The 26,318-nt window shown below is 39.2% G+C and overlaps 1 protein-coding gene across 24 annotated transcripts in view; it reads left to right on the top strand.

Annotated features, from left to right (window-relative positions):
* Positions 1-26,318, top strand: part of CELF2 (CUGBP Elav-like family member 2) — a 547,425-nt gene that overhangs the window by 500,883 nt on the left and 20,224 nt on the right. For 20 of the 24 annotated variants that reach the window (XM_021530962.4, XM_021530961.4, XM_031506833.3 and 17 more), the window contains 2 exons: positions 4,232-4,366; positions 22,561-22,680. In XM_021530962.4, the coding sequence (XP_021386637.1) occupies positions 4,232-4,366; positions 22,561-22,680 (255 nt within the window). Of the gene's footprint in view, positions 1-4,231; positions 4,367-22,560; positions 22,693-26,318 lie in introns of all 24 variants that reach the window. The other 4 variants (XM_085568355.1, XM_085568353.1, XM_021530951.4 and 1 more) reach the window with 1 other exon arrangement.

Raw genomic sequence — 26,318 nt, 5'->3', positions numbered from 1 at the left:
GTTTCTATGATTCTTTTTTAGGATCAGATTATTTCATTAGCCCCTCTCTCTTCTTTGATTGTATCAAGAGCCTGAGTGAGTAACTTCTTTTTGGACAAAGTTAGATTAGATGAATCCTTTCCCTCTAGGACTGAAGAAGTTTTAATTGACAAAACCACCCTTCTTTCCAGAATGTGTTTAGAGCATGTATAACCTGAAAAAGGGCTGAAATCCCACCTAAGTCAACAAATGGCTCAAGGGGTGTTGGAATTAGGTGATCTTTAAGGTCCCTTCCAACTCAAACCATTCTATGATTCTGTGAACCTGCAGTCACATTTAAGCACGTACTCTTAAAATACAGGGCGGAATCAATTGTGGACTTAAAAGCTGTTTTAAGGGCTTTGCTCAATCAAACAGTAACTGGTCAGGCTACCTCAAGCACTTTTCAGATAAGCAGCTTTTCTAAAAGTAGCCACAGAATATATATGGTTTGATGGAGGCGGCACTTAGAGCTCCTGTCTATTTTACTTTTTAGAATTTCTGGAATAGTCTCACCCTCCACCTTTATACACAATTTACCATCAGCATCCAAAATGGCTGATGTCAGTGTTAGCAAATAGTTGCTTTTCAGCCTGGAGATGATAAATTTTACCTTAATCCACATTTTTTAAGCTGCAGACAGGATTTAATTCAGATGGAATAAATCCTAATAATTGAGAGGGATAAAATTTCCAAAGCAAAGGAAGTCAAGTCAGTGGGAACTGCTTATGAGCGATCAGATTTGGTTCTGATAATCACCACTGACTTTGAAACTCTCCATGCATACGGTGCCACTAAATGTAGCTGGTGCCTTCCTTTTTTTGTAATTTGTGCAGTAAGCCAATCTCAGCTATTTTCTAATACTATTTTATTATGGTTTTAGAAACTCAAGAGCTGATGAGGCTCAAGAAATCTTGAGGAACGGCTTGTGACTCCGTTCCCTCCTCTACAAATACCCAATAATTCCAAATTTACAGTTATCACAGGAGAAAAGCTGCAGTGACTGAAACGAGGCAAATTACTTCATTGTATGAAAGTTTGTGTCAGAGGCAGCGCAAGAAGTTGTAAAATGTAAATCTCGTGCTCTCAAATTTCCCCGTGTTTTCACAGAACTGCATCTGTGACTGTGCAGCACTACAAAAATTTCCTGTGAATGTGCTAATAGGCCTTATGAGAATGTTCTATCACCATCCATCTGTCACTTTTTAACAGGCCTGATTGGCAAGCACTTGTAACAACTGACATCTGTTCTCGCTTATTGATATGTAGATTTATGGTAATTGCTGTGAACAATAAGACACAAAATTACCTAAGGTGAACATTAAATTAAATTTTCATGCCCCTATCCTTATAAATAATTTTTTTTTAAATCTTAAGTTTCAAGCAAGGCATACTGTGCATCTGTTTTGTACATAATTTAATTGTTTTTTTAATCTGCCAAATAACAAAATGAAAGTTGATTTTCCTTGCAATTTTGAATATTTGCCAAGTTGATAGCACATTGGTAAATACATGTTATTAAAAATGGAATCAAACTGTATTGTGAATCTGGGTTTTTTAATCATTTCCCTTTAATTCCCAACATTGTCTCCATCATGAAGATCAAGAGTTATTCCTTACCCAGAAGGGTTTTTTTTTCCTCTACAGGAAGATATTCATTTTTCATGTGCAGCTCTGCCTATGAGGCTGTTCTTCAGTGTTAAGCAATTTGCATTTCTTCAGAGAGGTGCATTTGCTGAGTGAGCAGCACTTTCAAATAAAATCCATCTACTCATTTGCTGTCCAGCTCTGTTGCGGGATTTGGGGCTGTTTTGAAAAAAAAACGTAGGATGTGAAATGTGTGAAGGGTGTGTGTGAAAGGGGAGAAAAAGAGAGAGCAGATTCATCCCACAGAACTGCAGAACTGTACCTTAGCTGAGGTTCAATTGAACCAAAAATCCCCCTTTGAAAGCAAAGTACTTTTGGGGTCTGGGACTTCAGCGTGTTTGGTTTCCCTCTTCCAAATTTGTCCAAGCGAATGGGATGTTGACAGTCCTGACAAGTTGATGGGAGAAACCAATAAAGAGGGAGCAGAGATGGAAAAATGCCTGGGGAATGTGAAACAGTGATGACAGGATTTATTTTTCAGATGTTTGAGCAGACAGAGGATCCTAAAGAAGATGCATATTAAGTGATAAAACTGTTGACAAAATGGGCTCAAGAGCATGCTGGGTGCTGTCCTTCTCTTATTTAGGTGTGACAACAGCCAGCAGGTTTTTCTCCTGCAAACACCCAAGCTGACACTCTATAACACCTGCAGGCTGTTTTGTGGCCAATGCCTTACAGTCACTGCTACAGTAAAACAAATTGTGTAAGGAGACAACTCCATCACCACCAAGCCCTTGTTCATTCATCTTCTTTGGACATTGAAACTCATTTGCCAAATTGATGGGTTCCTCCTGTGCTTATTTAAAAAAAAAAAAAAAAGTTTTTGTGGAATGAGGCAATGATGGTATTTGTTTTGCATCCACAGAGGTGCAAGGGTGATTCATGAGTGCAGAGAGAGCAGTTGTTTGCTCTGCTGCCTGTTGACCTTGTCTGGTCTAGGCTGTCTTCAAGAATCATTCTGTATTCATCACAATTATTTAATCCTACTATGTATACCCTTTGAAAGCCCAAAGGAACCCTCACACAGAAGAAATATAAGCTGGTTATGACTGATCCTTTTGATGAATAACTAAACAGTGGGTGATAGAAAGCCATTCCTCTGGAGGAGAGCAACCCATTGCTTTCCCAAATCCTTGTTACAGGATGGCATGAAAATACAGCTTCAGTGAAGATCAGCAATGTTTGCTGGATATTCTTTGCTGAATTACTTATTCTCATTATGAAATAGGAAGGTAAATTATAATCAAGCACCAATATCAGTCCATAATGAAAATTAATTCCATATCTCATTTTGAGGGTTACTGACTACTTTGTTCGCAAAGATTTGGGTCCGAGTCTTTTCCATCCCCAAAATCTTGTTTGAAGTAGTTTGCAGTCTTATTACAAAAGCAAGATAATTCTTTGGTGGGGAAAAAAAATACTTACACTAAAGGCAAGCCAGTAAATCAGACAAGTAATTTAAAAAAATAAAACTATGTTGTTTGTATACAGGTGAACTGTGTCTTACAAACTAGTTTGGATTAGTAATGTTTGAGAAAAGCCGTATCTTTTAAGATGGTCTTGAGCCTCCAAAAGAAACCTTAAAGAGCTTTCTTGGTCATGTAATTTCTCCAAGTGTCTTGTTCCAGTTCCAGACTATGAATTGGTGTATTGTGGATCAACTAAAATCTAAACTCCCACCATTGCAACCGTGTCACATTTTCAAAAACCTCAACATCTGAACTGAATTTGAGACATCTGCGTTAGAACCTCCATCAAATTTGGGGCTTTATTCAGAAATAGATGTTTATATCAAGGTTCATTTCACAGTCCCTAATGTTGTGACTGTAAGAATTTCTCTTTATGGAAATTATTGATTGTACTAACCTGAGTCTGCAATACCTGTGTTTGAAAGTAATATCATTCTCCATTATTGCAGGAGTTCTGAATTCCTAGAAAGTACCTCTCCTTCATCACATTTTTTTTCTCAAACATACTTCCCAATTATTGTATTTAAATCTCTTTTTTTTTTTCATTTTCTCCAAGTTGTTGTTAAGCTCCTCTGTTTGAAATACAAAGTGTGCAGGGAGAAATAATATATCTTCTAGGCAAACTAACATTCAGAAAAAATCAGACAAGTTTCTAAGCATTCAAACTGGGAGACATGGGAAACAAATTTTATTCATCCTAATTATATGACCCTGTCCTGAATGTGTTTTAAATGCTAGTTATCTTCTTTATATCCCCCATTGTGTCAGGAAATAATATTGTGCCTGGGCTTCACACAGAGTTTAAATGACTTTTAATTCTACACTTCCCTTAGAAGAGGCGCAAACCAGGTTTAATTTTCCTGAAGTATAGGCTGGTGTCTTTGGTGCATTCTCTCAACTCCAAGGTAGAGAGATGAGAAATACTCTTCAGGAGCTGTAAGAGGTGGTTTGAGATTATAGATGTCTCGGGAATGAAAATAATCTAGTTTATTGGCAAGATACACCCCAAGCTCCATGACCATTCAAAATAGCACTTTTTGATGATTATGATGATGATGATTACCTGTTTTAATTAACCCTATTGCTTCTCCACATAGGCATGAACGCTTTACAATTACAGAATTTGGCAACTTTAGCAGCCGCAGCAGCCGCCGCCCAGACCTCAGCTACCACCACCAATGCAAACCCTCTCTCCACAACGACTGGTGCTCTGGGAGCCCTCACAAGTCCTGGTAAGAGCAAAGTGCCTGCTTCCAGCACACAAGCATGGCAGGCAAGGGGAAGATGGTAGTTAAAACACTGGTTCCATGTTGTGTCATGAGTTCCGTGCTCGTGTAAATTGTGAAGAACCTTTAACAGTTGAGTGCATCTTTGTTGCTGTTATTTTCAAGCAAATAACTGCTTTTTCAAGTGGTCCAATGTGGGCATGTTCGCCTTTCCAGATTCATTTCAGGGGCCATTAAAGCCTAACAGACCCATCTTAAAAAACTCTGCGTGAAAATTACAATTGCATGGGAAACTTAAGATAAAATTAACCCTTCACAAAGATTTCAGAACATGACCAATTTCTTCTCATCCAAAGGAAAATCAGCTGAGGTGGTTCTTTTTAATCCCCAAGATAGTGATCTTTGATTCCCATCACACACAAGTATTGCTTTGCCCTTAATGAATTTTTGTGAAGTCTTTTTTATTTTTCCTTTCTTTTGCTGGATCCCAACTGATCTTTCTTCTGGTCCTGAGTACACAGGTACAGAAGTGATATCAGATGCACAAGGAATACACAGCCAGATTCTGACTTCATTATGGGGGCAGAAGGATAAGAGGTGGAAATGCCTCCATGACCACCACATGGATTTCCAGACATGCATGTCTGATATCTCCAAAGCCCTAGAGAGAAACTGCGGCAAATTCAGGCTTAGGTAACACTTCAGAATCTCCATAATTCACAGAGAGAGGTGTTGATTCAGTGTAGTTACTCTGGCTTTACAGTGATATAGCTGAGTAGAAAATTCGGCCACTTATTGTTACATAAAGGCTGCAGGGTGTAATTATTTGCATCATGAAGTGTGTTTATTGCTGTTCTAAAAAACATTCATATTATTTTAGATACCACTAAAGAACATTTGTGTTTAATCTTGTTTAAGTGTGTATTTATCCCCCATCAAAAAGTAATTCATGGCAGACTGAGCTCATCAGTAAGGAAAACAGTCTTCACTGCAAAAAAGAACTGGGACTGAGTGTGGTGTTGGGTCTTAGTGCTGGCCAGGACTCCCATTATATTACAGTTTTATTGTTTGTTTGGGGCTGAGGCTAAATGGAAAGAAGCTTGGCAAGTACTAAGTCTGTGTAGAATTTTCCTGTTTCTGGCATGAGCATCATCTTGACGTAAAAATAATATTCATTAGCAGCACCTCTAAGAAGCAGATTGAGTAAAAATAATTTTGGCTTGATTATGTGCTTTTTTTAAACCTGAGCAATCTCTTCCCTCTGTCCTGGAGCTGGGACTTAGCACTTTGGAAAAGGCTATTCCCAGTGTCAGTGTTTCCTTGTTGCACCTGTCTAAATGCCACCCATTTACAGAAGCAGAAATGTTGCATTTCATGCATGCTCTGTGATATCTCTGCAGTTTAGCTGATAAATGTCTGAGCAGCCTTGTCTTCCCAAAACACACACAACATATCTTGACCCATACTGACAAGAGTTCCCAGGGCAGCTCAATGCACTGCACTGTGGTGCAGAGGGGCTGGAAATTAACTCCCTTTTTCTTTGCTGCTCTGCAGCACAATGGCACCAGAATGTTCCTGTTGTGCACTTTGTTTTGCCATGCACACACAGAACTTGGATTCAACCTTAGGGGCCACATTGCTTTCCTTCCCTGTCCAACATACTCTTCTTATCCTGCCTGTCTGACCCTTTTAACCTGATCTTGAGGCTCTCTGAATACCTGGGAGGTTGTTTTATCTGATTTCCAGGTCTGCAGAGGCCCATGGTAGACAGGTGCTTCCACTAGACTGGGCAGATACATCTTTGGGGTAACTAGAGCTTCCTATTGCTCTGAGCAGTATTATAGAGCAGATACCAAGGGGTTTTTCCAAAGAGATTAATAATTTTGGCTAGCACATTGAACTTGCGTTATTTTCAAAACATTCTGGACATTTAGCCTTTCAAATAGTGTCTTCAGAATGCCAGTTGCCCTTGAAAATCTTACAGATGGTACCTGTACACAGGTTTTCTAAAATTAGACAGCTTGGAAACCTCTGGTAGGTCCACTGACCTATTTATGTTGCACAGCCAACCTTAAATCAAGTCTTATTAAAATGTTCTTCAGTTTAACCTTCCTTATCTGGTTCCACATTCTCCACCCTATTACATATTTTGTAAACTTGAATAATATCTTCAATGATTCTTCTCTGCTCCATGGAAAATGAATTTAGTTTGATAAAGCTTTTCATAGTAGCTCAAAGTGTTTCCACTAAAACTTGAAATATGTTGGCAAAAAACATTTAAATCTGCCTTTCAATGTGTGGATGTTTGGAGGCCTTAAGGGTATTTTTTTAGTCTAGTTTTCCTTTAACAGAACACTTCAGCTTGTTGTGTTTCATAAGTGTAAATTATTTTGTCTGATTTCAAAGCCTGCACTAAGCCCAGGAAGAAATGTTTACATCTCTCCAGATAATGCATTAAATTAATATTTTTTAGTTGAGAAAACAGCCCACATTTGTGGCAGTGCAAAGGCAGATGCTTAAATTTAATCCTTTTCTTGATGTTGTTAAAGGTAAAATACTGCATAGAATGGGGATGGGCAAAAGTGTGTACTTCCAGTATGCCTTGAACCATGGCAGCCACATAAAAATCATATCTGTGCTTCTCTCCAGATATAGCTCCCCTGAAAACTTCTCCCAAATCAATCTTTGACCAAGAGCTCTTGTTCTTGCCCTTTGTAAACACGTGTCATAAGAGTCTCAAAAGAAGGTTGTTTCAGTTAAAATTCATCTTGAAGCTTAATTTTACATAGCTAAGATTGAGCAACCATCAGTGGTACAGAGTAGATAGTGGTCAGGCCAACTTCAGTGCAGTGGCAACACAGAAAAACAGGCCAGGAAGTGAAGAGTCAGTGGGACATTTATATTTGAGGATTTCCAAACAAATTAAATTCCATCTTTCTCCCATACATTTTGACTAAACAGCTTTGACTGCAGGAGAGTCTAAGGACACTTGTTCTCCTCCATGTGCTAAATACTTTCTCTTAAGCTTGAAAGAGTATTCATTCAGAAAGAACAGAGACAATACAATCCCCCAAACTATTAATTTTTTTATAATTGTAAATTTATAATTTCAATTTTGCATACCCATGGAAGTGTCTCCCTACAGCATTGTTAGAAATGATTTTTTAAAAGCCTTCGCTTAAAAAAACATGAAAGATTAAGCTTTCATTTTAGTAAAAATCCCCTCAGGCAATAAATAGGTTCTTTTGTTTCTTGGCCCTGGAAAAAAATTTAAATGGTTTAAATTGCCTATGGTTAAAGTAACTGTTTCTTGCAATTATCAGATGGTAGTGAATAAAAATTAAAATGAAATCATGAAAGACTGAAAACCAGGTAAAAGGCATATTATGTCTTTCATGAGTTTCTCATGGGTCTTTTGAAGACTCATTTAATCATCTTTCTTGTCTTTTATTTTGATATGATAATTGTTTCCTTTATTTACTTTAATCACCTCTAGTTAGTTAATTAATTCTTCACTTTATTTTCATTTCACTTGCATAGGACACTTTTTCTGTTTTAAAGACAGGTACCAGTACTATTTCATACTGTTTTAGAGGCAGGTACCTGTAGTATTTGAGAACACAAGGATTTGGGTTGGGGTAGCTTTTATCTGGCTCCAGGTTTGCCTTATCCAGTTTGTCCCAGTTCCCTTAGGGTGGGGACCTGGAAGTTTGCATCTCTTGTTAACTGGGGAGGGATTTTGGAGGGACTACCTCAGCTGTAGGTATCCACACTGTAAATATCCCAATTTGGGCAGGTTGAATCTCAGCTGAGTGTCAGGAACTTTATTCTCTCCTCCAGAGACTGTCCTTGACACATCCTGTAAATGGATCATCGAGCAAAGAGCTCGCAGGGAGGCTGCAGAGATGCAGGGTTCATTCAGGGGGTGGTGGGAATGCCTGGAGGTGCATGTGAAAGAGGGACACACAAGCTCAGCATCAAAGTATCTGTCTCTAACACTGTCTGACATTTAATTTCCCTCAGTTGACCCACTACCCTAATTTTCCCAAGGGTAATAATGTGTATTCTGACTGTCCTGGGTGGTACAAGGCTAATTACAGTGCTGTAATACATGGACCACTCAGAGCAGGTTGGTGAATGTCTGAGTATCTCCAAGGATGGAGATTCCACAGCCTCTGTGAGATCATTTCAATTTTGTTTCTTGAAATTCACACACAAATGTTTGTTTCAGTAACCAGTAGGAAAGCCCAACTATATGTAAATGAATAGACAAAACATCTAATTATATATCCAAATTTATCTGCATGAACATACACAATATAATTTCTGAGCAGTGGGGGGATAGAATTGCTAAACCAGGAGACAATTCAGTTTCAAACCTTGGAGCCTTCTTTGTCCATGACATTTTCATGACTGTTTGATTCTCTAAACTATTATTTATTCACACAACTGAACTAGCTATTCATGCTTCAGTAAAAAACTCTTTAGGTTTCTCTGCTGTGTAAACCTAAGAAGAAATATTTGGGGAAAAACTACTGATAGGGTAGAAAGTGAGAAAGTGATACTTTTTCCTTTAATGATCTCTTAAAATCCAGCACAGCTTTTGTCATATTATGTCAGTATTCAGCCATTAACTCTTACACTGGAAAAAAAAAAATTCTCCTCAGCACAAAGGTCTAAAAATACTCATTTTCAGATAGATACTGACATTGAAGAATAACAGTCCCCAAAAAAGGAAGACTGTGAAGTGTAGAATAAACTGAAAAAGTAAAAAAATTATACTGCCCTTCCTGTAAGAATTAATTCATTCTCTCCCTCTGGTCAAAGCAGAGAATTATAACTTATAGCTATCATCCGTGGCTCATTATTTTCTCTACCCCCTAATCTAGTATGAAGATTGTCTTTGTTAGTTGAAGGTGTTCATGTTGTGAGCACAACTGCTGAAATGGTAGAGATTTTATAGAATATACAAGATGCTTCAGCTGAGAAGCAGTGAAGAATGTTCAAATAACCATTCTTAGAAGATTTGCTTTTTGTTCTCTTCAGTACAATGCATTTTTCTCCGATCAGTGGCGCAAGGCTGCCACCACGACATTTTGTTAGAGGCCAGTGTACCCACTGAGATAGTTGGGATTTGCTTCCAGGATGATTCAAAAACAACCCTACCAGTAGGTGTGTAGGAAAGTCTGACAGTTTGCTAAAGGCTGAATTGAAGTAGACGTTTCATGTTGGAAAACATTGGTTTAAAATGCAGAATGGCACTTGTCATGCTGTAGTACAAATTGATTATTTTTGTGCCATTTCATGTGGAATTAATGCATGTTCCATTATTGTAAAATCATTTAAAATAAGCTTTATTAGTTTTGCAGGACACAGAACACTTCCTTAGTATAATTTTTATTATTTTCAGGATAAATATACAGTTGATATGTGTAAGACATAGCTTAAATAAAGGTTTTAAAATACAGTGTATGTACAGTGCACACACTTAACCCAAGTGTATGTTTTTAAATTTTGCCTTTAAGTCTAGTTATATCAATAGCATTGTTACCTTAGTGCTTGGAGGACAGAGCATTTCAATGCCTTAACTCTGATCTCAGCATCAATATTTTAAAAGAATATGTTTTCAAGGAAGCTATGGGAGAAAAGCATGCCCACATCCCAGTGCCTGTTACTGACTGCATAGTTCAAGGAGATTTGTGGCATGACAAGTAAATTTCTGAGCTGGTGTGTGTCAGCTGGTCTCACACACATGGTGTTAGATTTCTGAGTCTGTGGTTAGGCTCCTCAATCATTGAGTTGATTCTGACTGTTCTTAGTGCCCAGAGATTATGCTGCTTCTTGGAGATATATTGGTACTAAGCCCATCTGATTATTAGGCCACCCTTAAGCAGGCATGCAAGCACAAGTTGGAGCTAAAAATAGGAAACTGGTTATCTATTTTTGACCCATATCTGTATTTTTAATAATGTTTCTATATGTCTTAAATAACTAAAGAGGAAAAGAATGGGAATTGTGGCTAAGAACCTCCCAGAGTCCCAGTACAGTCAAAGGATTCATATGGAGGTGGTGGATTCCTATGGAGCCTCCCTGGAACAGCACTGTCTCTCCCTGGTGTGCTCACTGGAAAAATGAGCCAGTGATAACCTGAAGGATGCTGATGGCAGCAGACAGGCCACCAGTTCACTGGGGTGACCTGTTTGCATATTTGTCCCTTAAAATGCAACAGGCCTCTGTACATTCTCCTCTCAGAAGGGTTTGTGAGCGGGCGCATCAGCGCAGCCTGAAGGATCTCAGGGAGGTTCAGGCACTGAATGGGCTCAAGGTGGGCAGAAATGCTTTGTGAAGCAGTTGTGAGGCTGCCTGACAACTGTAGGGGTCATTTTGTCAAAGCTCCTTATCTGTTTTAGAATCAACATGATCAATTTATGAATTTTTGACACAGAAATCTCCAGCTGTTTCCTCAGAATTCCTTAATTACTGAAGGACAGAAACATGTGCATATTTTCAGTCAAGCATTGTGCTTGTTAATTTTTTTAGGTTTGCTTTTTATTTTCAGGAAGCAGCATACAGTACTAAACCATGGATTAGTAGGATCTAATTCAACAGGAAGCATGTTTGGTTTTTAAACATTATTACATTATCATCTTCCTAAAGTATTAAATCTATTGCCTTAGCACATTTCAGGATTTATTTTGCTTGCAGTATACAAATAACACGTATAATACATTATATTTTGTAAGTGTCTCTCTACCCTGCTCTTAATCTCTATTTCAAGCTACAAGAATCCCAGCTTGTAAAAAAAAGCTTTTTTTTTCTTTCTGTTAGAAGCACTATTTGAAGTTCATTCAGGGTTGCTTTCTACTAAAGAAAGATGATAATATCAGCTTGCCTACACAGGTAGATATGTGAGCTTATATGTAATATATCTTACAAGAAGTTACAAGCCCAGAAAATGCTGCAGTTCATAATACCCAGCAAATAATGTAAATCTTAGAAAAACTCATGCATTTGAAGGAGCTTTCAACTACTGCCAACACTATTCCTTCAATCCTACTGGATTCTGCTTGTGTCCATGGATACTCCTGGTCTGTTTACCTAAGGCAGAAAAATTATAATTAACAGTAAAAAAAATAATAATTTTTAAATCTTAATTTTATTCAACTTTTTATTATTAATAATATCTTAATTGTTTTAACATTCTCTCAGAAGAACTAATTGCTTGGATATGGGGCTACTGAATTATTTTATGCAACAGCCAAACAAAAATATCTCCAACAACTGCATGAGTTTAAAACCAAGTAAAGTAAACCCTCAACTGCCTGTGCTGTTTGCAGACCAAAAATGTGTAATATGGATGAAAAGAACCAGTGTCACAGTGAACTCAGCATGACTTCACAAATGGTCTGCAAAGGACCTGGCTGAGTAATTTTACATGAGGCAAGATAATCCTCAAGTTTTGCAGCTCCCAGGGGTGAACAACTGCATTTTGTGGATGTGCTATTGCAATAAGGCTGTGCTTGCACACCCCACTTAGAAGCCCATCTGCCATGGAAATAATGGCATGCACCTTCTGGATTCATACTTTCTTTAACAGCAAACTCAAATTTTCAATATATGGTTTAGCTCATCTCTATTCTAAAATACCATGAATAGGACTCCTAAATGTCTGAAGGAAACAAGTCTTTTAGAACATCTTGTTGCAGTGGAAAGACAAACAGCTCCCAAGGACTGTTTACATTATCTTAAGACAGATATATGAGAGAGGTGAAAAAGAAGATGAATAAGGCCATCCTCTCCCATGTACTAGAATTTGAATTGGCATATATGTATGTGGTAAGCACTTGTAGAACAAAAACATTGCTTACCTTGAATGATTGCCTTGGACTCTGCTGACACTCTTCTTTCTTTCTTTTTATTTTATTTTTTTGTTCATGGAAAGATGCTACTGCATGTTGTTTGTCAATGCTTAGTGCTGAAAGTGTCCCAGAGATGTTGCAGACACACTGGGGGCCATGTGAAGGAACCTGTACTCCAGGCAGGAGATCCTGGCCTCAGTAGGGCCTTCTTGATTTTAGATCAGAAATTCTTTGGAAAGTGATTTTTAAGTGGCTGTATCCTGATGCAGCTCCACATGGAGGTCATTCCATCATCAGGGCATGCATCTCGGAACAATAGCCTGCTCCAAATTGTGTGAGAGCTGTAATAAACATGAGAGCACAGCTGGAAGCTCCCTGTAGAAATAGTTTTGATGTGAACTCAGTGGTGCTTCAGCCCTTGGCCCCACTGAGTAAAACAGAGTCCTAAGTGCTCAGCACTTCTTTGTTTTCCTCATATTGTGGTGATTCAATTTGGTTTGATTTCATTGAGAGTTACAGCTGGAAATATATGATGGTCTGCTATGAAGTCAAGCCAGTTCCCTGGGCATTGTTGTTCTGTTCCTGAGCCACTCTAAAGTAGTTCCCACCCAAAACCAAAGGTGACTTATTGTTGTGTGCTGGGGAGAGTGCACAACATGTTGCAGGCACAGTACTGAGGTACAGCTTGTAGCTTATGCTAGAGGTGGATGGTCTTCACTGAGCAATGCATTTCAACAAAACAGAAACATCAACATGGAATTGGCCCAGAATATTGACTTGCTTTTTACTCTCTTTGTCTTCAAAATCTCATAGCAAAATGTACCCTTAAACACCAAGATTCACAAAATCAGCCTAGATTCACAAAGACATGCCCAATCAATAAACCCTTGTTTGTTATTATACCTTCTGCTAGAGAGATAGGTTTGGAGGAAAATTAGGGAACAGAGGACTAGAAAACTACAAAAATAACCAACTAATAAGTTTGTCTGCCATACCTGTAGTACCTTTGTATGCTCTGTTTTCTCCTCATTCTTTGTACTGGTGTTGACACGGTAATTTCATGATAATCATAAATGTCAGGTATTAACGTAAACAAGTGATTAAAATGAGTGTCTCTGATTGTCACTTCTCCCAGAGTTTCTTGGCTCTCAAAAACCCATGCAGTGTTGAATAGTATGGATTTTTGAGCCTAAAGTTATTGTCCCATTGTTGAAGGATTTGGCTTCTGAATTTGCAAAGAATTTGAATGAATTGGTTCACCTCTTTATGTTTTCTGCTTTTTTTAATATTCTTGCAAAAGTCAATGTTCACAAAGGATTTAATAAAATATAATATAAACCTGTTTTCAGAAAGCCAGAACCAGAAGGATCACAATGAGGAGACTCCTTCCTCTCCTCTCCTCTCCTCTCCTCTCCTTCTCTGTCATGCTTTCTATCGTTTGCACATGCATGCACACAGATACAAAAAAGACCAGATGTTGAGTGCATGGCATTCTCCCTTCCTCCTTTGCTCACTGCTGCTTCTCTTTCCCTGTTCCTTGAGAAGAAATGGACAATCTTTCATGGGCACAGCTCACCTGTGAGTAATGAAGAAGCAGAAGGGCACTGACTTACTGGAGAAAAGCTGTGATATTGGTATATGTCTTTCTGTATTGTCATTCTTGTTTCCCCTGACTCTTTCTTGCTCTCTTGCTTTTCTGCTGCTCTTTCCCCAGAGTGCATCTGTCACTTTAATTTTATCCTATCCAAGCACAAGCAGAGCACTTAAACTTGCTAGAATTTTCCTTTTTGATATGTCAGACAGCACTTTCAAGATACCAGAAAATGTGCAAGTTTTTACTTCTTTCTCCATAACAATGGCAATGTGTTTGTCAGAGCACCTTATGGAAAATATACCTCTCCAGACCAGAAAAATCTATCTCACCTTTGCCAAAATCTGCCCTGAGAAACAGAACCAGGGCCTGCTGGTACTGTTAACAACAGGGAGGCCACCAGTTTGTGCAAGGGTGGATACTCAGATTGGCTGGAGATCACAGTAAAGGGCAGACAATTTAATGCCAATCACACATGCTAGTTAGATCAGAATACTGATGAGCCCTAGTGAAAGGCCAACTGCATCTTCTTCTAGCAAAAATATTAAAATGCCCCCACTTCTCCCCCTCCCGCTCCAGATTCTCCACAAGAATAAATTAAAACTTGGAGGTGTGGTTATTATCACAGAATAATTAGACCCCATGGGATTAGAGACACTCAACGTTTTCTAATGCCCCTGGGTTCTGATTATCTAATAATGATGATGCCTCTGTCATTGCTTAATTATTCTTCCCTTTTAAAATGTACCTTCTGCAGTCAGAGCCCGTAGGATGAGCTCATTTCAGCCAGAAACACCACTGCAAATTCCTGAGAGCAATGTCACACAGGCACCATGATTGACTTGCCCACTTCTCCTCCACACTGTGTTTATAATCCTCATTTCATAAACTCCAGCATTACTATACTTAAATCATTCCCCTCTTCCGTAAGACATTTCATTTGTGTGTTCAGGAGAAAACTGTGGCCTTCATCTCTTCAAAACAACCAGTTGGGTTAGTGCTGCATAAAGATAACACACCTTAATTGACTGATCTTAAATATATAAGATCAGATCTGTGCAGAATCCCTCCTTACTCCAGGCCAGTGATCCAGACTCCCATCTACATAAGAGCCTCCTACAGCTCAGTGCCATTCTCTGTTTAAGAGAGTACCACCACAAAACTAAGATAACATAAACCAAAGTCAGATGCTTTGCACAGACTTTGTCCAGCACAACAAAACTTTGTCCAATATCTTCAGTCTTTCAGTCAGGCCAGCAGGTGTTCCTCATGTTTAGATACAGTTTCAAGACACAGTTCCAAACATCATTGGTTATTGCAACTAAAGATTAGAAAGAAAACAAAGAACGCAGCCTTAATCTGATTATCCTTAAATCCAATGTTGTCTCTTAGCTTTATTATCCCTCTTGGACTAAGCAAGGGACAAAGGCATATTTTGTTTACCCAAGAGATTTTATGTACTAAACAAAGATTTTAAATTCAGCTGGCTAAAATTAGAGATTTCTACTTTGGGTTTAATATTTCTTTTTCTTTTGTCCTTATAATTCTCTTATAAACTCTTACAATTTTTTTCTGTTGCTGACTGAGGAGCTGTTAAAAAATATATATTTTTTTAATGGTATTTACCTCTTTTTATTATTTCTTTTTATCCTTTCTTTACATTATTCTGCTGTGATTTTCTTTCTGTTGCACACTGCTGAATGTAAGAGGAATCTAAAACCTCAAGGAAAGATCCAAGGTCAGAACTTCTTTTGTTAGATGTAGGTTGGGCCCTAGGAATGTCACCCACACAGTGTAGTTGTGGCAGCCTAGAACCAAAACCACAGATGAGAGTTAAGTTGCATATTCAATGTCAACCTCTGTTTCTGTAAACAGACCCAAGAACAGAAATTGGTTCTACTGTTCATTTTTCAACACGTCTTTGTTCTTCACCCTTCTTTCATTCTGCCTTAGTGTGAGCTGACTTTCTCTGCTTTTCTCCTATGCTGTTCTAATTCCCGTAGAATTATTGAGGTTGGAAAATTAGTTGGGTCTGTGGCCCAACTCCCTGCTCCTATGAGATCAGGTTGATCCAAACAAGTCTTAAAAACCTCCAAGAACATGGATGGAGCAATCTGGGTAATCTGTTCCAGCACTTGACAATCCTCACAGTACAAATGTTTTTAATTACATCTGAATGGAACCGCCCTAGTTTCAATGTACTTCTCATCTTCCCTGTGTGTGCTATTGCTCTATCTAGTGGATCAACTCCTTTTAGGCACTGAGGGGCTGCTTTAGGTTTCGTTTTCTCCAGCCTGAACAAGCCCAGCTCATTACAAGATGAATGCTGGAGTCCCTGACCAGCTTTGCTGACCTTCCACTGAGCTCCTTCCATTTGATCACTGTTCTCCTTGCAATGAGGAGCCCAAATCTGCATTTAGTATTCAGATGTGATCTAACAAGCACTGAGTAAAGAGGAAACCTGGATTTCCTGGCTCTTCTTCCACAGTCTGGGATGCTGTTTGGTTTCTTCACTGCCAGCATATGCTGCTGGCTCATGGTCACTTCCTACCAAGATCCCCACAGGTCCTTTTCAGCAAAGCTTCTCCCCATCCCCATCCATCCCCTGCTGTGTTATTGAAGGGGATTATTCCTCCCCAGGTGCAGGACTTTGCATCTATCCTTGTTAAATTTCATAAGGTTCATGTTGGCCAGTTCTGCCCATCTGAGTCCCTCTGAATGGCAGCCATTTAGTCAGCACCAGTGTCAGATCCATTTTATCTGGCCCTTGGAGTCAGTGAGCTTAGGAAGGCAGCAGAAAATCAGAAATACACCCAATTTCAGCATAAGAAAAAGGATTCTGGACTTCGACAACTGTCAATACAGATCTGCCAGGAGTGTCTCCCAAAAGAGAACATTTTCTCTGCAACTTCTCATGCTTAGCTACAGAGATGCTGAAGCAAAAATTTGTGGGCAATATTGATCCCTGGTGCACTACTACATCATAACTGGAGCAAAAGAAGTACTTGAGCATTGAGTTATTTAAACTCTCCATTAAGTAAAACAATAAGAACAAAGTTGTGGTTCATAAGTGAGTGGTGATAAGCAAGTGGCTGATATCAGACTAAACACTGATCTTCCTGTTGTGCCATGCATTCGTAGTGACAGACAACTGTGGAGTGTAACCAAGGGCTGCCTAAAGGAAAGCTGTCAGCAGGGCTGACACAGTTACTTACCATTGTGGATCTCTGTGTGGAAAGTCCCAGCATTGTTAAGCCAGTCTTGGAGCTGCCCTGAAGCCCTGCAGCACCAAAAATCTGGTTCTGCTCCAGAAACATTACAGCTGCTCTTCACATGGATGTGGTTGGCAGAGTGTAGAGTAACTCTCCATGCCCACAAAGAGCTGAAGCTGCCCTTGCTTTTCTTCGCTCATTCTCTCTGCTAGTCCTGCCCTAAAACCAAAATAGTGTTTCCAATAAGAAACTTCACTTAAAATGTTCATAATGCCTCACATGCTTAGTATCTTACTCCAAGACTTGCAATTTGTGTATCATTTCCAGACAGGATGCCCATGTTGGAAAAGGAAGAAGGGAAGAAAACAAGGTGGAGAGGAATGGAGAAGTGCACAATTTACACTGCCCTTAAATAGTGCCAAGTTAGCACATATAGCAGGGAGTTTCCAAGAGATCCATGGCTTTTTGTGGTATAGGACTTTGCTGAGAAGTCATTGGATTTTTTTCTTTTCATTTAGACATTTACCCAAAAAAAATAAGGAAAGAATGAGCCTGACTACACACTGCAAACCATTTCTCTGCTAAAACATAGTGGCACATATGTGATTGGAATAGGTCTATTCCTTCAGTGCAACAGTCAGAGGTGGGTTATTTAGTTCTTTGCTTTCAGAAGCCTTCCCAAACCCTGACCTCCACTGTGGGAAAAGGATTCCAGAAGATGATCAGAGAAATGGAGCACCTCTCCTGTGAGGAAAGGCTAAGGGAGTTGGGGTTGCTCAGCCTGGAGAAAACTCCAGGGAGATTTTATTGCAGCCTCCCAGTACTTAAAGAGTGTCTGCAAGAAAGATCAGGACAAACCTTTTAGCAGAGTCTGTAGAAATAGGACAGAGGGCAATGCTTTTAAACTGAAAGAGGGTAGATTTAGACTAGATAAAAGGAAGAAAAATTTTTATTATGAGGGTGGTGAGACACTGGCACAGATTGCCCAGAGAGGTGGTGGATAGCCCATCCCTGAAAAAGCCACAGTCAGGTTGGATGGAGCTTTGAGCAACCTGTTTTAGTTGAAGATCACCCCTTGCTCATCTTTAAAGATGCCTTCCAACTTAAACCATTCTCTGATTCTATGATTCACTTTATAAATTGCCCTGAGACATGAGAAGGGTGGGATTTGCCCAAGGCTATACTACAGACAAGCACAGGTCTGTGGTTTCAGTATAGCAAGAAGCTCTACCAAGGGCACTCCTTGGTCTGAGGTGTAGGACATAAATAGGCATGACAAAAAATGTGCCTGTGCCTCTAAGATACAGCTTCCTAAAAGACAGGCAGCAACTGTGAAGAAGCAGAAGGTCTTTCAACAAAAATCATAGCCATTGCTTTATCCAGAGCAGTTTTCCCTCAAGGCAAAACTAGGAAAGGCACCAGTAGCATCTGGTAGTTGAACTCATCCACGTGGTCTTTAGGGCAATTCAGCCCAACCTGAAATAGAAATCTAAAGGTAGGGTGTCTGAATTGGAGGTCATTAAACCTCAGAAACAGTCTAGTTTTGACTAGACTAGCTTAAACTAACAACAAGGCTGCCAAAAGTGGGGAAATTAATTCCATCCACAGTCTGCGTAGCAAAGCCAAAGAAATATTCATTTGCCTTTCCTAGATGCTTTTATCCTGAATCTAGTTTTCCAGCTGAGGCAAATCCAGATGATGTAAATCATTATGACTCTATTGACATAAGCTAGCCAAAAGAATGGCCAAAAGTTTCTATGATAATTCCTGTTGTTTTTTCAGGTTGGCATAGTTTTTAGGAATTGCGTTGAAGTGTTGCTTAAATTAAAATTTAAAAGAGAAATGGCTCATTGCTGTTAAAAAAAAAAAAAAAAATCACTGACCTAAAAGGTGTTATAACCATTTATAAGCAGAAGTGAATGTTTTGAGAACATTTTAAAATGCCAGCTCCTTCCTGCCTTAAAGATCTCCATGAGTGCAGCATTACTAGTTAAACACAAATATCTGTATTGTGTAGAGCAACCACTCCAAATAAAAACATGATCTCTGTATCAAAGAGAACTCTGTCAATGAATATATTAACCAAAGGCCAAGTTTCTTGGCTTGAAGATTGAAGCTGATAGCTAAAATTTCATCTGTTAAATGGAGGAAGCAAAATAAGAGGAGGGGCAGGCACTGAACTCTTCTCTGTGGTGGCCAGTGACAGGACCTGAGGGAATGGCCTGAAGTTGTGTCAGGGGAGGTTTAGGTTGGATATTAGAGAAAGATTTTTCACCCAGAGGGTGTTTGGGCACTGAACAGGCTCCCCAGGGCAGTGGTCAGAGCACTGAGCCTGACAGAGTTCAAGAAGGGTTTGGACAATGCTCTCAGGCACAGGGTGTGACTCTTGGGGTGTCCTGTGCAGGGGCAGGATTTGGACTTGATAATCGTTGTAGGTCCTTTCCAATTCAGCATATTCTGTGAATGTTCTGGTGTGGAAGCTGAAGGAAGTTGTGCTTTTGTGATTTTTTTATATTTTTTTTTCATTTATTTTGTGTCAGAGGAACCTGGTAAAACCCAATTTATAAATTATGTAGGGAGCCAATCTATTTTTGTCTTCTGGACAACTAAAAGACATAAATATAGAAAGTATTCTGACAGTGAATTATTCTTCCTTTGCCATTACTCTGAGCATTTGTGGAGCCCAAGAGTTTTGCTGTCACAAGAGAGTTATACAGGTTCCCCCAAAGTAGTGCAGTCATTTCCTGTTACCACAAGGCATGTGATTTTTCTTCTTTCCCTTCAGTTTAATATACGTTGCATTTTTTTTTAGTTGAAAGCAACCAGAAAATAGCAAAGGACAGGAGAAGCATAGTTCTTGTCTCTAGATGGATTTCATCTGGGAGCACACAAAGTAAAAACTTTCAGCTGGTATAAGCCTTCACACTTGTCTTGTAGGACCTTTTAACTTTTGTTTCATCTTCCTTTAGATTTCTGGGGGACAAGGATGCCATTGCTTCATCTGTTGGTTTTTATACAGCATTTTGTTAGAAATTTTCACCTCTGTTAATATTTTGGACCTTTTATAGCCCCTTTAAGGTAACATTTTAGCTTCTCACTGTCTTCACCTTTATTTTATACATACAGGCCTCAATCAATTAATATGGAGTCTCTCAGGAAGCCTCATGCAGAGGTTGCTTGATCTCTCCAAGCACCCTAAAAAAAAGGAGTTCATTTCTATTCACCCCCTGTTCAATTAGATGGTGGAGACCACACTACGTGTTCCATTTCTTTCTTCTCAAAGAAATATTAAGCCACAGAGGAAAGAGCATTGTCCCACTGCATCTGAGGCAGATCCCTGCTAAGCAGAAGCACCACAACAACAAAACACTCATTCCTGAGGAGCTTTAGGGCTTCACCCAGTATTGTACTGTATGTGCCAAGTCTTTATTCAGGCAAACTAGATAATCTGCATTGCAGCTTCAAGTGGGAGAAGCACTGAGGCACCTGCTCTTTATTTGCCTGATGGAATAGAGACTCTTGATACCAAAAAAAAAAAAGAAAAAAAGAGATGTTGACCCCAGATACTGACCATCCCTGGAACATGTTTGAGCAGCCAGGAATAAGAGCCCCCATAATTCACTGTGGGCTGCACAAGAGGGAAGGTTTTAAGCAGATTTTTTTTGCCTTCTCCAGCACATGTGTTGACAATACATAAGCATATGGCTCTTGTTCACAGGAGCTATTTGTCCCCAGCTTTAATGTAATTTACAGGCAGTTTCCAAGTCCCCATTTCTCTCATTTCTTAACTATCTATGTTTCCTCAGGAGAAAATGGTAATAATCCTCTAAAGCAGAAAATTGATGGAATTTAGTCCAGTCAAAACTAATCAGATTCTTCAGATTTGAGTTTTATATACTTCATTTAAATCTTTTGCTAATGAACATTGACAGAAACACAAACCAGTGTCGGTCACAGAAAATTCACTTTGTTTTTTTCTCTTTTCTCTGTTGGTGCCCACATTATCTGAAAAAAGTGGGGTTTTTACTTGTCTTTTTAATTACTTTTTTAAATCAAAGACATTATTGGATTCTTATTGCTTTGTGGGGACAGACTGAATAATCAAAGCTGCTTCTGTTTGCAACATACAAAATTATTTGAGTTAACATCACAGATGTTAAGAGACAAGGACTGCATAACAGAGTCTGGAAATCTCTCTTCCCCACAGCAAGAATGTACTTTGAGACCCCAATAGTGTGAAAAACTTGTCTTTGGTGGGTCTTAATGTTGCAAAGGCAGGTTATTTGTAGGTTAGAGCTTCAAGGTTTACCCACAGAGTGAAAAAGTTACCTCCTACTTTCTTTACTGGATCCTGTCAGCTCTAGAGACTTCACTTTCTTGAGGGTTCACTGAGTAATCTGATGTGTTTGACAGCCCAAAAAAGCATCACATAAAAGTGGTCTTAACTATTTCATAGCTAGGTAATGAATAGGAGCAAAAACGTCTGGTTGTAGATATGATGTGCCTCCAGTACATCATCAACAAAACTGACTTTAAATGTTCACTTTTCCTAAGATAATGCAATGTTATAACAGAAAAAGAAAGGAAGTCTTTATGACTGATACATGAAAGTAGGGTTCAGGAGACAAGCTAAAAACTTAATTGCTTCTGCAGCTTTTATGAATGTAATTCATCTGGTAAGCCTTTACCTACCTGTGAGTTAAGTGCTGAATCTACACTGGTTATTCAAGGCACTTCTGTGAGACAGATAGGTATTTCTAGTTCACCCAGCCTATCCCAAATGATGACTTTTTACTACTTTCTATGACAAGTGAGTCTCTTTCTCTCCCTAAACACAATTTAGGTGGATTCATCTCAACACCTTCATCATTCCCATGACATTGTAGCATCAAGGGCATTTTTTCCATCTTTTTCCCTCTGGCAGTTGTGTATATACATGACTATCTGTGTACAAAGACCAGGATAAAAGCCTGCAATAAAATGAATGGTAGTTATATTTTGCATTTGCCTGGTCATTCTTATTATTCTAATCTTCTTTAAATGAAGTTTATTCAGTGTCCTAGAGCATAGTGTCTTCAGAATAATTAAACTTACTCTTAGAACATTTGGAGCCCAGAATAGTAATCTGTTGTATGACAAAATTACTGAGTAATTCTTGTTTGTGTAATGATGAACTTTGAGGTGTGTGTCAAATTCTCAAATGCCTGGTTAGCTAATCAACTTGGGTTGCTAGCTTGATTGACAAACTTTTGAGAAAGTGTCTGATCCCAGACATAGTGGTTTGGTGTTTTATTTGCAAATAATAGCACTGAATTTTGTGATCTAGTATTTGCAGTTCTAAACTCACCAACACATCCCATGAACAATAACACTGTTAATGTCTTGAACAAGATTGGTCTTGTTGATCTAATTTTCTTTTTTCCTTCTCCCTGCTAGTAGCCCTGTTGTGCTCCTGTGTGTGATTGTAAGCTGCTCTGTGACCAAATAAAATAAACAAACTTAATTGCCTTAATTTTGCTTTGCTTTTTTTCCTTTCAGTGGCTGCATCAACTGCTAATTCCACAGCTGGTGCGGCCATGAATTCTTTGACTTCTCTGGGTACTCTCCAAGGACTGGCTGGAGCCACTGTTGGACTGAATAATATTAATGCACTAGCAGGTACCGTAAACAGTGAGTATTTATTGCTGTGGTGGACAGCCTTCCCCAATAATCATGCCACAAAAACTATCAATTGCAAAGTAATAATACGATTTTTAATCTCTACACCAAATAAGGGGGTCAAGTTGATTTAGTTCCATAGTACTACTACATATGTAGTTCTCTGGAGTCTTTTAGTTTCACACAGTTTGTTCTGCAAAGTGAATTTTCTTATGTCCCTGCATAAAGACTCCTTTTCTTGCAGTACATATGGAAGGTAAAAGAATTGTCACCAAGGATTTGGGTTGTCAAGGTTGTAGGAGAGGCTCCTTTTTCATTGAGGGAGTCTGACAACAGGTGTATCAGCCCAATGTACAAAACCTCACTCAGAAATGTAGTACCACGGAGGCAGTCCTTTAAAACTTCTGTAAGAAATACCTAATTGACTTGAGAGCAACATGCTTTAAAAATGAAAGCAAGTCTTTGGCTTTTAATTGGCAAGTATAGGAGGACATGCAGTCAATCACCTGTAATGCCAGAGCACGCACACCTATCCTATGACATCCTAACAAATCCTGGCATCTACAGCTAAAGTAGATACCAGTAGTTGTTAGAACATTCTTCTTTGCCCTTAGCCTTGGTCAAGATTTTTTTGAAGAAGGAGGATTTTTTTAAATTATTGTTTCTGCTATGGTGACTTCACCTTTGCCTGTAACAGAAGAGATTTTCCCAGCTGCGTTTTCCCCCCTCCCTCTTTTTATTCTTTAGCTGCAGTTGCTCCTTGCATTTCCTTTTGCAATGCAAGGAATCGATTTGGTCATTGCCAGTCCATGACCCATCATAATGTACCCTCAGGAATGGATGTCCTCCTCAGTATCTCTTGCTCACTCTGATGCTCTGCATGATGTCCTTTCTGTCACTGTTACTTGGCTGCTCACCAATCTTTTTGTTCTGTGATCTCTGGTTGGCATTGTTGGGAGCTGGGAAGGAAGGGGGCTTATGGATGTCCATGTAGTAATGTTGAATGGTTGCATGGGGTCTCGTGTAAAACAGGACTTGCTTCTGGCAAGGACATGTGCATTTCACACAAAACAACCTCTTTGTAAATACAACCCAAGGACAACTTAAGAAAAATTAGTATTAGGTCCCAAAATGGCGGATGTTAGTTTCCTTTCTTCTTATTCCATCGGTGTCAAAGCAAACCACATGGCATGCATAGAAGTCTAACTTACTTCCTCTCTTCTCATGAGCTGTTGTAGTAAGAAAGCTACCCTTTCATGAGTAAGAAACTATTAAATGTCCTTTCTGATTAACAATCATTGTGCTTCACTTGGTGTATAAAAAAATTATAATATCAAGAGCAAACTATGACATCCCACTCCTTCCCCTCAGCAAGCTCCAGGCACACTGGAGCACTCCAACATAATGTACCTCTTCATCAAAACCAAGAAAGAGTGAATCCTGTGAGCTCATTGTGTGGGAACCCTTCTGTTGCACTCCTTTTAGCACTCCTTGCTAGGCTGCAAGCAAAGAGTTTACATTTTCTAAGCAAGTATTTTGAGGTGATGTGTGTGCAAACTTATCTGCATGTGTCATTTGAAGTATTAATGATGTATTCACAACCTGGTACTAAATTTCAGTTTGTTTTAAGTCACCATTGCTTCCATGGACTTGTACTGACAGTGACTGCAGTCCTAAATATTCTTTATGGTTGTTTTTATGCATATGTGTATTGTGCTTACAAAATGTATGTGGGTATGTCTGTCTATGTATATACATACTGGAGAGAGAGCTAAAGAGGGGAAACTACTTCCTCATGACACAGCTCAGCATTAGAGCACTTGAAAAGGGAATTTGATTATCACTTCCTGGTAGTCATGATGCTGATGATAGTGAAGCATTGCTCAAATTACAATAACCTCCCCTATTTTAATGACAATCTGGGGCTTTTCCTGATGACCATGTCTGACTCAGTCATGCACATTCAAACCCACCTGGGAGACTGCCTTTGGGAAACCTTATGTTCAATAAGTCTGATGCTCCACACTGACCTGGCTTTTACCACGGTCATAGGCAAGCCCATAAAAAGTATTCACTGGCCATGGACATTCCTGAAGTAACTGTGCAGAGAACTGGGAATTGAGTGACCTGCTTCTAGCTGGGGAATTAGAAAATCCAAAGCACAGATCAAGCAGATCTTAACCCAAAAATTAACCAGAAGGTGGCAGTGGGTTTGGGCATTGATTTATATAGAGGTTTGAAGAGATGCTCTTCTGCCTAAGCCAAGTCCTGCCCTGCATGTGAGAATCACATGGAGAATGTCTTCCACACTGAGCTCACTAGAAGACTTTTATCTTTTTTCTCGGTCCTGTCTGTGTCTGTGAAAAGAAGCTGTGCTATGGAGATTGATAGTGCTGTCAGTGTAGAGAGAAGCATTTTAAAAAGATGTCTGGAGGCCTTAAATAAAGTGGAGTATGGTAAGTTTAGGTGTCTCCAAGGTTTTGGCAGCAGTTGTACCTAAGTGTGGGCATTTAGTCTTCTGTCCATTATTCTTGAAGCACCTAAAACTTTAAATGGCAAAACATTAGACTGTCTGCTTTGAGCATGTAAATTTAGCAAATCTAAGTACCAAAAAGAATTATGAATTATGAGGAAAAATAACTAAAGAGGGAGGAACTAATCCTTTGGCCATACTTTTGGGATACTGGACAGCCCTGGCACAGAATTTGTGTGTGACCCCAGGGCAGTAACTTAGCTTTTTTTGCCCCCTTATTTACATCTGTAAAACAGAGATAAAACTGTTCATGACAGATTTGAAGGTGCTTGAAAAGCACTTTGAGAGACCTTTGGACTTGCCAAGCTTTGTTGCTTTTGTATTATGTAGAGAAACTCAGAATAGTAGAAGGCCATAGATGAGAGGCTCCAAAAGGTTATTTCACAGAAGGGAGGAAGGGACCAGAGTTCAGTGTGTGACTGAGGTGCATTGACAGAGATAATAGAGATGGCAGAGATGCAGCTGGGCCTTGCAGATTTCATAAAAACCATAAAACAGAGAAAGTGTTGGGTGTTTTCTGCAGCTGTGTTTTGCTCAGGAGGGAGGTGTGTGCCACCCATGGGCTGTGGCAGCAGTAGCTGTGCCCTTCCCAGGGGCAGTGCTGTGGGCTGGGTTGTCTGGCTGATGGCTGATCTGGAAGCACTGGGTGGGAAGTGCTATTAATTCCAGGGGAAAGGAGGGGGAGGATGCTGCCCACTGCAACACAAAGCATGTTTATCTAATAGGCCAATGACTCATGAAAGATAACACGGTATCCTAATGCTACTTCTGTTATCAAGTTATTTCAACACTAATAAAAAGAGAGATACAAGCTGCTTTATCAGGAGCCTTTAGTTTAACCAGTCCTGTATGTACATCCATGCAAGCAGTGACAGAAACCTAAGTACAGAACAGCAGAGCAGGCAACAGTCAGCCTCAGGATCAAATTATTATTAGTAGTAATATTTATTTATACAATAATATATTGCATATTGTACATTTATTATAAAAATATTGTTTATATAGTTTTTGTTATTATTACTGTTATTACAATATTTTGAAAGTGACTCTTGTCACTCCCCCTCCTGAACTGGACAGAGGAGAGAAAATATAACAATAGGTTTGT

Source organism: Lonchura striata, chromosome 1A (genome assembly GCF_050655825.1).
Source record: "Lonchura striata isolate lonStrDom1 chromosome 1A, ASM5065582v1, whole genome shotgun sequence".
Classification (NCBI taxonomy): domain Eukaryota; kingdom Metazoa; phylum Chordata; class Aves; order Passeriformes; family Estrildidae; genus Lonchura; species Lonchura striata.
This window is presented reverse-complemented; position numbering and strand designations above follow the sequence as displayed.